The sequence below is a fragment of the Ostrea edulis genome, chromosome 7 (assembly GCF_947568905.1).
Source record: "Ostrea edulis chromosome 7, xbOstEdul1.1, whole genome shotgun sequence".
Classification (NCBI taxonomy): Eukaryota; Metazoa; Mollusca; class Bivalvia; order Ostreida; family Ostreidae; genus Ostrea; species Ostrea edulis.
This window is the reverse complement of record NC_079170.1, coordinates 56,624,492-56,636,887: the sequence shown is the minus strand read 5'-3', so window position 1 is coordinate 56,636,887 and position 12,396 is coordinate 56,624,492. Positions and strand designations below refer to the sequence as shown.

The 12,396-nt window shown below is 36.8% G+C and overlaps 2 protein-coding genes across 2 annotated transcripts in view; one reads left to right on the top strand and one right to left on the bottom strand.

Moving 5' to 3' along the window:
• Positions 1-5,155, top strand: part of LOC125653336 (m7GpppX diphosphatase-like) — a 19,995-nt gene extending 14,840 nt beyond the window's left edge. Inside the window, exon 4 of the mRNA XM_048882774.2 lies at positions 4,847-5,155. Coding sequence (XP_048738731.2) covers positions 4,847-5,119 — 273 coding nt within the window. The 3' untranslated portion in view covers positions 5,120-5,155. The remainder of the gene's footprint in view (positions 1-4,846) is intronic.
• Positions 5,156-10,090: 4,935 nt separating this feature from the next.
• On the bottom strand, positions 10,091-10,771 carry LOC125656407 (RE1-silencing transcription factor-like). The gene has a single exon (XM_048887012.2). It carries the CDS (start codon positions 10,769-10,771, stop codon positions 10,091-10,093), a length of 681 nt encoding a protein of 226 aa, XP_048742969.1.
• Between the last annotated feature and the right edge of the window lie 1,625 nt (positions 10,772-12,396).

Below are 12,396 nucleotides of genomic sequence, written 5' to 3'. Positions count from 1 at the left end.
GCCAATCGGACAACGGCTTTTATAATTGGTTGAAAACGAAACTAAACACGCAGGACGCAGCATCGGCAACATGTTGTAGAATTTGTTACCATGGATTGATTTTTATGCCCTCGGGATCGAAGATCAGGGGGCATATTGTTTTTGTCCTGTCTGTCATTCTGTAATTTTGTCATTCTGTCTGAAACTTTAACCTTGCTAATAACTTTTGAACAGTAAGTGCCACAGCTTTGATATTTCACATGAGTATTCCTTGTGACAAGACCTTTCCGTGGGTTCCAACATTTTTGACCCTGTGACCTTGGCCTTGGAGTTTGACCTACTTTTTGAAAACTTTAACCTTGCTAATAACTTTTGAACAGTAATTGCTAGAGCTTTGATATTTCACATGAGTATTCCTTGTGACAAGACCTTTCTGTGGGTACTAAACCTTTTGACCTTGACATTTTACCTACTTTTTAAAAAATTGACATTGGTCATAACTTCTAAATGGTAAATATTAGAGCTTTCATATTGTACATGAGCATTTCTTGTGACAAGATCTTTCTACTGGTACCAAGATATTTGTCCTTGTGACCTTATTAAAAATAGTTTTTGCAAGACTGGGTTCACATTAAAATCTCCAAACATTTAGCCTATAACATCTGACGCGTACATGCAACAACAATGTCTTTACAGACAACATGATGCCACTTGCTTATGTTAGTGAACTTTATTTTAAAAAAACAACTGGTTCTGAAATTCTGATGGTACTAGCCTAGACATACATGTGTGTCAAATGTTTTCACGGCGATCGTTTCAAGGGAAGAACTTCTTACATATTATATACATGTACATACTGCAAGGGAAATATCGGCAACGAGAGCAAAAATGAAATTCCGGATGAAAATGTGACGTACAATCAACCTTGAAATTGTATGTGTAAATTTAATAATAATAAAAAAAAGATTATGTACAAACGCTACCTAAAGTATAGATGACGAAATTTTTGTAGACATCGATCGGAAATTGAAATATTCATTCTTGGTCAGCTCAATAAGAAACAAAAGTTAAAAAACTCGCATTTTTTTTTTTAAATAAAAATCTTCAGTGGACTAAATTTAATCAATTATCTATATGTTGTAAATTGTGTAATGTAATAAAGTCATATTTCTGCTTTCGTAATCGGGATCGAGGTGTTAAAATGAAGCCTCCAATATCACTACATTTCCGATTTCGCTTATTTTGAACTTCAGTTAGATTGAAAGAAAAAAATTGGTCCCCTGAATTTCAATATATCCGGAGTAAGCTGTATAGGGAAAATCGTTCAAAATCTTTTGAAAAATCACTGGGCCAGAAAAGTTTACATTCATATTGAAAGCTTCCTGACATAGTCCAGATTCAATTTTGAAAAAAATCATGGCCCCTGGGAGTAGGTTTAGGGTCACAATAGGGATCAAAGTTTTACATGCGAATATTCCGTATTTTCGTAATTCTTGCTTGTACGAGTTGTCGTTCGTGTATCCAAAGTTTGGTTGGTTTATATATATTCATGTGTTAAATACTATGGATTACAACGATTCGCCGGCTAACCGATTACTTGGTTGGAAAAAAACTAACTGAATAGAAAATTTGTAACTGATTGGCCGGGTTATTTGTAGTAAAGAAATACTGCCATGCCTGTATTACAAGTGTTTAAAAAAAAGGGGGGGGGGTCGTAATATTCAAAAGTCTAGGTGATGTTTAAATATTAACTTTTTAAATGACTGATCAGATTTAATAATCTTCAAAGTAAAATTTCATACCGATATTTATATTCCATTTGTAGGTAAAACCTTTTTGAAAGTTCCCAGTCAGGCTCTATAATGCTTGAGTAAAATTAAACTGGCCTACCCGGCAAGCAGTACTAGTATCACACTGATAAATTCAACGCTGTCAGCATGATTTCCAAATGGATTTCATAATCAGTTCAATGAATCGTACCATTATAATGCATGGCAATGAGGACAAGTAACATACATGTATATTTCTGGTCAGAGAAAGATATACATGTATTGTACAAAGTTAGAGGATGAAAATAAAAATGGAGGGGGGGGGGACGCATAAAATCATGGAGGTCAGACTAAATCATATTTCAAATAAAATTTCTGAGTGAATTCTCAATGTTTCACGCATAGTAATACTTAAACGAGAAAGAGATGAAATGTCAGCTGTGTAGGACGGACTCGCACGTCCTGAGTAACTTTAGTGGCGTCCGAACGAATTTTTGCCACCTTAGCAATTCTTGTAAACAAAATTTGAAGACAATAGAATTATTTCTTTAACATAAACTTGAAGCCAAATATTGTAATAAAAATGATTATATGATGCACCGTTCTGGCGTGGCTTTTCAAAAAGTGAACATTTTGAATTTCTACAAATATTCCTGCTTTCATGCAGTTTTTGTTCACATCTTTACTTATGGAAGCACTCGTCATACTGTTATTTAGTGAATTAAAAAAAAACTGAAGCTAAACTGAAATAAAATAATACAGTAATTAAGAATTATAAGTTTTAACGATTAACTGGTTAATTACATGTAATTGGTCAAAAGAATTTTAAAATATGACTAATCGGTTACCAAATTTTCACCCCAGGGCATTGTCATCCCTACTAACTAAATATTACTGCTGTGTTCACAAACAAGATCTTCAGTGTTTGCACCTCTGGTGTGTTTGCTAAACACTTATTTTTGTATTCTTTATAGAATCGATGACTATTCGTTCGTTTTATTTACTTTTTCATACCGCGTACAATGTTAAGGGGGGGGGGGGGGGGGGGGGCTATTGGAGAAGTCTGCCTTAATAAGATTACTAGTGGGAGAATATGTTATGATTTTTTTAAATTATAATTTTACCATTTATTTTATTTCAGGTTTTTTTTTTTTTTTTATATATATATTACATTATTGTACAATTTTGACCTCCGACATTTAATTTAAGACCTCAACTGTACGCAAAATAATCCTGCGCCGCAAATGGAAGGTTATCATAAGGGGTGGATCTGATTCAGGAAATGCATTCGATTTCCTGCGCCAACCTGAATACAAATTCTTTATATTTTTAATGTCTGATGTGTTTATCTGTTAGAATGGAACCAACCTCCGAATCCCGCACATGTTTTGCAACTTTGAGTTTGTTGCTATTTTAAATGACTTACTCGAGGAAATATTTGGATTTGCAATGTTTGGAAATCTGTGATGTACATGTATTTAACGGCAGTGTTAGGAGATAATGGCTAGGCTGTAATGTATTAATAAGCGAATCCATACCATAAAATGTAAATGTTTGTATTTGGGTGCTTTGTTTACTCTTTACCGGAAGTTCATATATACCGTCCCACACGAACGATAACTCCTACATGCAAATATTTGGGAAAGAGGCAATATAGGAAAAATCTTTAGATATGAGCCCAGGTGAGCGATGTGGCCCATGGGTCTCTTGTTTTGTTTTGTTTTTATAGTAAAGAACGATAACTATAACTTGTAATTGTCAAGATAACTTGTTTATAAATCACGAGAACATTCAATGAACAACTTGTTGAAACAACAAAAATGGCCACGTTCTGTATCACACTGCACACCCTGTATCACACTGCACACCGGTAATTGCATGTCCAATTAAAATAAACTGTGTCAATTGCAGTTATCTCTGATTTTTATGCAATTTCTAGATAGTTTGTAGAATTAATCAATCGTTTACAATTGATAAGACTTGTCCCTAAGGTGTACTCAGGGCTATTTGTGAAAAATACATGAATTTGTAGTCTTGTTTGCGGGTGAAGAGAGAGAGAATACCGTGTACTGTGTTGTTTTTCTGGTATCGACAGAAAGGATGTCTTAGGGTGGATATGAATATGAGTAATAATCATATTTGATAAAGTTTCAGTAATTTAATTGTTCAATTATATGATTTTATACATTCCATAATGTATGTGATAAATATGTACATGTACTTTGAAAATTTGGGGGGGGGCAGTAAATTCAGATAGTTCACCAGCAATTTTTAAATGTTTTTGTAAAGACTGATTTAGCTTAGATATTTAGAACAGGAAATTATTTTTAGATTTTATAGCTCTTGGAAATAGTGATACTTTTAACTAGTACTCAGGTGACCGATAAGGCCTGTGGGCATCTTGTATGATATTTCAAAAGTTTCACATTTTGTGGCAAAATAGATGAGTACCCCCCCCCCCCACCCCCACCCCCCACCCCCGAACTAACACCTAATGGGCCGTTCTATTTTTAGGACAATATATGCATCAATTTCATGCACAAATGGGGTAATTTCAGCTAGTCATTGAAATATCAAAAACAGAATAATCATATAATAATTTCAGCTCCATATAGTCCTTTGGAACAGTGTCTTTGAAGTAGTGAACATAACTTTTAAGTTCATTCTCCATATTTAAAGACCGAGAAAATAAGCACTGCCTTCAAATTTATACCTGGTCTGTGAACCCTTGTCAATCAGGAGAACTTAAGCTTCAGATTGGATGCTATAGTGTTTTAAGTAGTAAGATTATGTATCAGTATGAACACTTTTGGGGGCCTGTGTGTGTGTGTGTGTGTGTGTGTGTGTGTGTTTAAGATTACATCTCAAGTTATACTTCTGTTGAACATTAGAATTTAGCTTACATTTGCAGTATAGGAAATTTATTCTAGATTTCATAGCCTGATACTTTTAACTTATACTAATGTGACCAATAAGGTCTGTGGGCCTCTTGTTGATATACATTTAAGTATGGGGTCATAATGGAAGTAATATTTTATGGGGGAAATGCAACTATTTATGTAACCGATGTAATGGATGGATGAAATGTTTTTTTCTAGGCTGCTATTAAAGAGAAGTTTGGAGTTCCTGCAGACAAACTCCGGATATATCTTCATTATCAACCATCGTACTACCATCTTCATGTGCATTTCACCCACATTAAGCTGAACAGTCCTGGATTTGAAGCTGATCGAGCACATTTATTGACAGATGTTGTAGAAAATATTGAGATGAAACCGCTCTACTACAAAGAAAAAACTCTTGCATTCAAAGTCAGAGATGATGATGATTTATACAAAGCTTTCTTAAATCATGGATGTATTAAGAAATAAAAGAATAGAAATGAAGGTGATTCCACCCTTCAAGAATTATGGGTTTAGTTTTATATTTGATTGTTGGTTCTTCAAATAATGCATCTTAGTAATAAATAAAATCAATAAAATATGTTGCTGTATTGATAAATTTTTATCAATTAGCACACATATACCTGTTATCGACGTCAAAAAATTGCAATACACTGATGAATTAGCATATTTATGAAGTAGCGCATTCTAAAGCTATATCCCTCTTTATATCTTGATATCCATTTCTACAAGCATAATAATGAATTAGCTCACAGAGGACAGTGCTAACTTCACTAAAATATGAATCCCACTAAAATATGTTTTCCTTGAGCAAAATCTACGGGCGTATTATGCCACGTTGACGTTGCTCTTGTTTTCTTTAGAAAAATACTTGAACTACATGTAGTGTGATGAAACTATTGTAGAGTGGATTGATACATATTTTATGATAGACCAATCACATGGTGTAATTCTTATCCAATCAGCATTGTATAGCCATTCAATCATAATCTTAGTATAAGTAGCCAATCATTGTTGATCAACCTAAGACCAAAGGGTATAAATAGAGCCGTCCTGTCATCTTCAGTTAGTATTTTGGTACTCGGAACTCGATTGAGGTCTTTTGTATTGAGATACGATACATATACTGTTCAATATAAACGTTCGATTCATTGCCTCGATTGTTTAATACAAACGAGTTCAGTAAAATGCATTAGGCTCGGCCTGTATTTATTATTTTTACCTGTGTGAGGGACAAAATAGTGCCGAATAAAGTTCAGAATGTTGTTTGCCTTGAGGTTGGCGAAAATAATTATGAACTTTATCAGTTTAAGCTACAGAGCCAACAGGTATCTTACCATTTGGCATTTTGGAAACGTTTTCCCTTTAAAATTAAGATTTTGATTCTTGGTAATGAATTTTTTCTTCGATGTTATAATTGGTTTCTTCTGTAAATTGTATCGTATTGAAAACATTGAATCGTGGCATAAGTATCGCAATATGTATCGTATCGTGAAGGGGGTGTATCGTTTCAGCTCTATTTGTCGGCAGCTCGTTTATGCCAGCAATCAAAAGCCTCCACATTTATCGTCCCCATCGTTTCAGCCATTCTTTAGTCTTCAGGAACGGAAGTCATATCAAGCTATATTTGTACCAAGCTTCAAACAGAATTTGATTGGTCTATACGACCACTGCTTCGCTTTGACATCAAAATCTATTGTCCCGTCGTTATAGATGTTTTAAGCTGGATAACAAATGTGAACGATTGCTGTATTTGCATGGCCGTAGGAACCGGGTTAGAAGAAGTCTAACAGAGAGAATTTGCTTAAAATCACAAACATTTTGAAGTTTCTTGCTCGACAAGGAATTGCTCTTCGGGGTGAAAAACTTTAATCAACTTCTCATGCTAAAGGCTAAACGCGATCCCCAGCTTCAGGAATGGCTACAACGCAAGACAAATAAGTATGTTGCTCCAGATATACAAAATGAAATTTTGCAGGTGATGGGGTTGCAGGTTTTGCGACAAATTGTTGCTTTCATCAAATCGTCTGAATTCTTTTCAATAATGGCAGACGAAACACGTGATATTTCCAACAAAGAGCAACTTCTTTTATGCATTCGATGGGTTGATCAAAATTTTACCACTCATGAAGATTTATTGGGGATGTACTGTCTATCTGACATTGGGGCTAATTCAATAACCCTAGTAATTAAAGATGCCCTTTTGAGGTTCGATCTGCCTATCAACAAAGTACGAGGCCAGTGTTATGCCATGGCTGGTTCAAAGACAGGTGTTGCAACACAAATTCATGCACTTGAACCCAGAGCCCTTTACATACACTGTTATGGTCATGCTCTTAACCTAGCTTGCTTTGATTCTATTAAGGGATGTAAGTTGCTTAGAGACACCCTGGACATTGCAAAGGATATAACAAAGTTGATTAAAGAATCTCCAAGAAGGGAGATGATTTTCAATACATTAAAAAATGCCGAAAATCTAGAGAAAACGTCAGCGGGAATAAGGGTTTTATGTCCCACAAGATGGACAATAAAAACCGACACATTTTTAAGCATTTTGTCAAACTATGAAATTCTAAGAAATGTTTGGGATGAAAGCCTCCAATACGTGCGTGAGGTAGAAATGAGAAACAGAATTAGGGGAGTGGCTGCTTATACATGCAGGTTTGATTTCTTCTTTGGGTATTTACTGAGTCAAAAACTTTTACGTTATAGTGATTATTTGGCAAGGGCTCTGCAGGCTCCAAATCTCTCGGCGAGTGATAGTCAAAAAATGGCATCAACGACAATGAGTGCTTTGCAAAGTCTCCGAGATGAGACAATCTTCACTCAGTTTTACGAGGAAGTTGTTGAAAAAGCAAAACAGATGAACATCGATGATCCTGTTCTTCCTAGAAAACGCAAAATTCCTCGTAAACTTGATGATGGGACAGCAGCACATACTTTTTCATCGTGTGCAGATATGTATAGGAAAGATTTCTACGAGGCATTAGATCTGGTTTTAGCTGGCATAAAATCTAGATTTGACCAACCAGGTTACAAAGATTTCTGCGAGGCATTAGATCTGGTTTTAGCTGGCATAAAATCTAGATTTGACCAACCAGGTTACAAAGCTTATGGGTCTCGAAGCTTTGTAACCTGGTTGGTCAAATCTAGATTTTATGCCAGCTAAAACCAGATCTAATGCCTCGTAGAAATCTTTGTAACCTGGTTGGTCAAATCTTGAAAACCTCGTAATTAAGGCTTGCATAGGTCAAACGTTTGAAGAAGAATTCAATTTTGTCACGACCCTATATGATACAGATTTGAAGCCAAAGGATCTTCACTGCCAGCTTATAATGTTAAAGACTGTTTTGCCAAAAGACTTTACGCCAGATATACCAAGTGTGGTTGAATTTTTCAGACATTCAAATGAAAAAGGTCTGTTTGCCGAGATCTTCAAAATTCTCAAACTAATTTTGGTACTTCCTGCAACTAACGCTACCAGTGAGCGCTCATTTAGCGCCTTGAAAAGATTGAAAACATCACTGAGATCAACAATGAGCCAAATACGAACAAACAATTTGCTTTTATTGCATGTTCATAAAAATGAGACTGATGAACTGAATCCAGAAAAAATAGTTGAGGAGTTCGTAAGTGAAAGTGAACACAGACTGGCGATTTTTGGAAAGTAATTAGTTTACCGAGTACTAAATACCTTATGACTCAGAAATGATTGATAACAAAATGATAAAGATATAAACAAAAGAAAAGATTTTTTAAAAATCCTTAACACCCCCCCTCCAAAAAAAAAAAAAAAAAAACAAACAAAACTTAAAATTAAAGTTGATGGGTTTTCTGGGAAACTAATTAGATTCTATGTATATAATTAGATTTATGTACATGACGTACACCTCAATGCTTGCACATATTTATGCAGTTATCTTTTTTCTAATGGTTTTGTCGATATCACTTTTTTGTCGTAAATTACTTTGGTGTGGTCCCACCCCCCCCCCCCCACCCCCACCACCACCACCACCACCACAAAGTGAAATTGCTTCCTACGGGCCTGATTTGTCAGTGATTTTGTACCAAAGTTTAACAAAAATGACGTCACTATCATACTGAAAAATGACATTAAAGGTATAAAATTTGATTTATTTTCCCACTTTCTTTGGAAATACCGACACTTGGTACATAGCTTGTAATGATTTCCATCATCTGATTTCATGACTGCCCCGGGTAACCATACCTTCCACACATACATATATCGTTTTGAAAAGGTAATTGTGTAAAATAATTGAATGAAAGGTGAAGATAACGAACAGTCATCAATCTCATAACTCCTATAAGCAATACAAAATGGATAGTTGGGCAAACATCGACCCCTGGACACACCAGAGGTGGGATCAGGTGCCTAGGAGGAGTAAGCATCCCCTGTCGACCAGTCACACCCGCCGTGAGCCCTATATCCTGAGCAGGTAAACGGAGTTATCCGCAGTCAAAATCAGTGTACCAAGAACGGCTTAACAATCGGTATGAAATACATCAGACAACATTTGACCCAATGATAGGTTGTATTGACGAACTAGTGTAATGTATTTACATTAACTTCTGGGATCGTACCTGGTCAATTCCAGGGTTTGGGATATTCAACAATAGCTAATTTAAACTAATTGGTATGATTTTAGTGGACTGCCAAAATATACAAATATGTCCTAACCTTATCTAGGTAAATTATAATCAAACAGAGAATCACTATATCAATCAGAGGCAAGCAACGATAACTGGTAGTGCTAACTTAACAAAATGTAGAGCCCAGTCGCCCTCGGATTACCCCATATACTGTAGAACGCCATATTCAGGACGGACAGTATATGTGGTAGCCCTTCAACCACTACACTCACTGTAGGATGCCTTATTCAGGACGGACAATGAGTATAGCGGCCTGAACGACGGTCTGTTCAGCCAATGCGGACGACACCAAAGAAAACAAACTATGGCTAGCCTCTTTACTGGAGGTCAACCTCTTCGTGGCAGGCCAGACTTCTGATGGCCTTCCAAATTCACTCTCTAACTGTAAGAACAGGCGAGGAATTATACTTTATTTAATTTACAAACTTACACTGTTTTCTTCTTCTTTCCTCTGCTGAACGCTAGCAACAAATGACACAGACGACTGCGGAGTCTCGGTATTTATACACAAATTAGATCACGTGATGGAAAGTGACTAATTGAGAACTCCGCATGGTCGTACCTCAAATATCCGGAATCATTACACTACCCATGTCTCCGATGACGTGCGTCCCGCATGTACAGCTTCGAAACTAAACAATTCTTTTATTTTTGACAAAGGTTTAGGTTTAATAAAAGACAGAACGAACAATTTACAAAGAATTCCTTTCTTCTTTTTCTTTTTAACAACTATATATTCACTATCTACCGTTATACACAACCAAAAAGTCAGCAGAATTCTGTTTTCTCTTCAACTATTTCTTCAATGTCGATATCACCCTCACGGAACCTCTTGATCCGCTTAGACGAGATAGATTTCTGACAAGCCTCTGTCTGGATTCCAATGTCCACCATGGATAACTTTCTCTTACAACTTTCACATCTTGTGTCTTGTTTATTTTCCATTTCTGGATTACCAGTGGGAGGAGGAATTTTGACTTTAGGAACGAAAGGTCTGCTGGGTGCTGTCTGTTTCCGGATTACTCTTCCCTCCAGCAAATCTTCATTAGTAGATGGTTCATCTTTCTTAGGTTGAGACTCATGCGACTCCCCTTCATTATCGCTACTGTCAGAAGAGACACAACCAATAATATCCCCATAATCTTGCTTCAGCCACTCTTCCTCTGGCTTTTCTGCTTCTTCCTCTACACTTTTACTACTGGTTGACTCTTTGCTCTTATCAGGTTTTCCATCCAGTTTGATGGGTTCCTCGATAAGGCCAGGGTGGCTTCTTCTTTCATGTCTCTTGACATTGATCTCCTTATTGCTGGAGTAGGTACAGTAAGTGCAGTTAAATGTTCTCATAGCACACTGCAGAACATGACTTTTATATTCTTCTCCTGACCTTGCCACAAACGTACACATAGGGCATCTACGACAATTCGCTGGAGTAACTTTCGTCTTCGCCATCTACAATAAGTGAACAAAGCATATATTACATGTTTAAACTATTTTCTATATACTGTAATCAAAGTATCATTACATGTCAGTCTCATAATCATGCATCCAGATAGGTGGTTTACGGGTTCTGCTTGGGCGACTAATGTTTGTGGGCCTAGTATCAGAATGGATATCATCATAGCTTGCATGATGATCAGAATCAGATCTATCTATAACATCAGGATCATCCATTATATCATCAGCTTGACCATGTGGGATGCCATCACTTTCGCCTGCTAGAACTTGTATACGCTTTTTATGCATTCTATCAACATGAATGACTTGATCTGAACATCGTGGACCACAATTTACAAGGTATGTCAAATCTGACATCTTATTCATAACCTTGTAGGGACCCTGCCAAAAACTGATTAATTTAGGTGATGTCCCAGGTTTTCTTCTTGGAAAATAAACATACACCTCCTCGCCAAGTTCAAACTTTTTCCGCATCAATTTTCGATCATGATAATGTTTTTGTCTGGCCATTGACTGGTTCATCTTATCCCTAACAAATGAATGGGCCTTTTCAAGACGTTCCTGTAACTCCCATACCCATTTATTGCTAGGTGTGTCCTTTATTTGAGGTGGCATCTCATACTGGAGATCCAAAGGAGTAGCAACCTCTCTTCCAAACATCATCATGTTTGGTGTCAATCCTGTAGTTTCATGCACTGAACTTCGGTAGGCCATCACAATGTAAGGTAAATGGACATCCCAGTCTGTATGGTGATCGTATACAAATGCACTGAGCATTGTTGTGAGTGTTCTGTTAAAACGCTCTACCATCCCGTCAGACTGGGGATGGTAAGGGGTAGTGTGCGTTTTCTGGATGTCTAGTAATTTACACATTTCTTTGAAGAGACTACTTTCATACTGTGGTCCTTGGTCAGAATGTACTACAGCAGGTACTACAAACCTTGCTATAACCTCCTCAACAATCTTTGCTGCGACTGTTGCCGCTTCCATATTAGGTATTGCAAAACATTCAGTCCATTTTGTGAAGTAATCTGCAACCACCAAGATATATCGATTACCACTGGTGGTCATAGGTAGCTCTCCAAGAAGGTCAGTGGCAATCCTTTCAAATGGATAGCCAGAATACACCAACTTCATTGGGGCCTTGTTGGCTGGGGTAGGTGCTTTCCGTCTAGTACATACTTCACAACCAGCAATGTAGGAATGCACATCTCTTTGCAGACCAGACCAATAATAAGACTGACGAATTCGAGCAAGTGTTTTGTGAATACCAAGATGGCCTGCAGACCTACAATCATGATAGTGCTTTAGCACAGTTCTTCTTTCACTACTGGGTACAATGGCTTGTAGTATGTCCTGCTTTGTCACTAAATCTGTCCATTTCCTGTATAGGACTTCTTCCTTAACAACAAGCTGGTCCCACTGGGCGTAAAGAGATTTCACTGTGACCGATTCTGATGATACAACTTCTTTATTTGGCCTACTTTTGGTTGCTATCCAAGTTTTTACTTTTGATATGTCTTTGTCATCATTCTGTAAGCATTTCAAGGGCTTTTGCTGGAACAATTGGTCATCTACTTTAGCACTGCAGATACTCATATGGTCAACAACAAAATGGT

Bases quoted from the DNA above. Each gene is read 5' to 3' on its own strand.
- LOC125656407 (XM_048887012.2), bottom strand. From the start codon at position 10,771: ATGGCGAAGACGAAAGTTACTCCAGCGAATTGTCGTAGATGCCCTATG.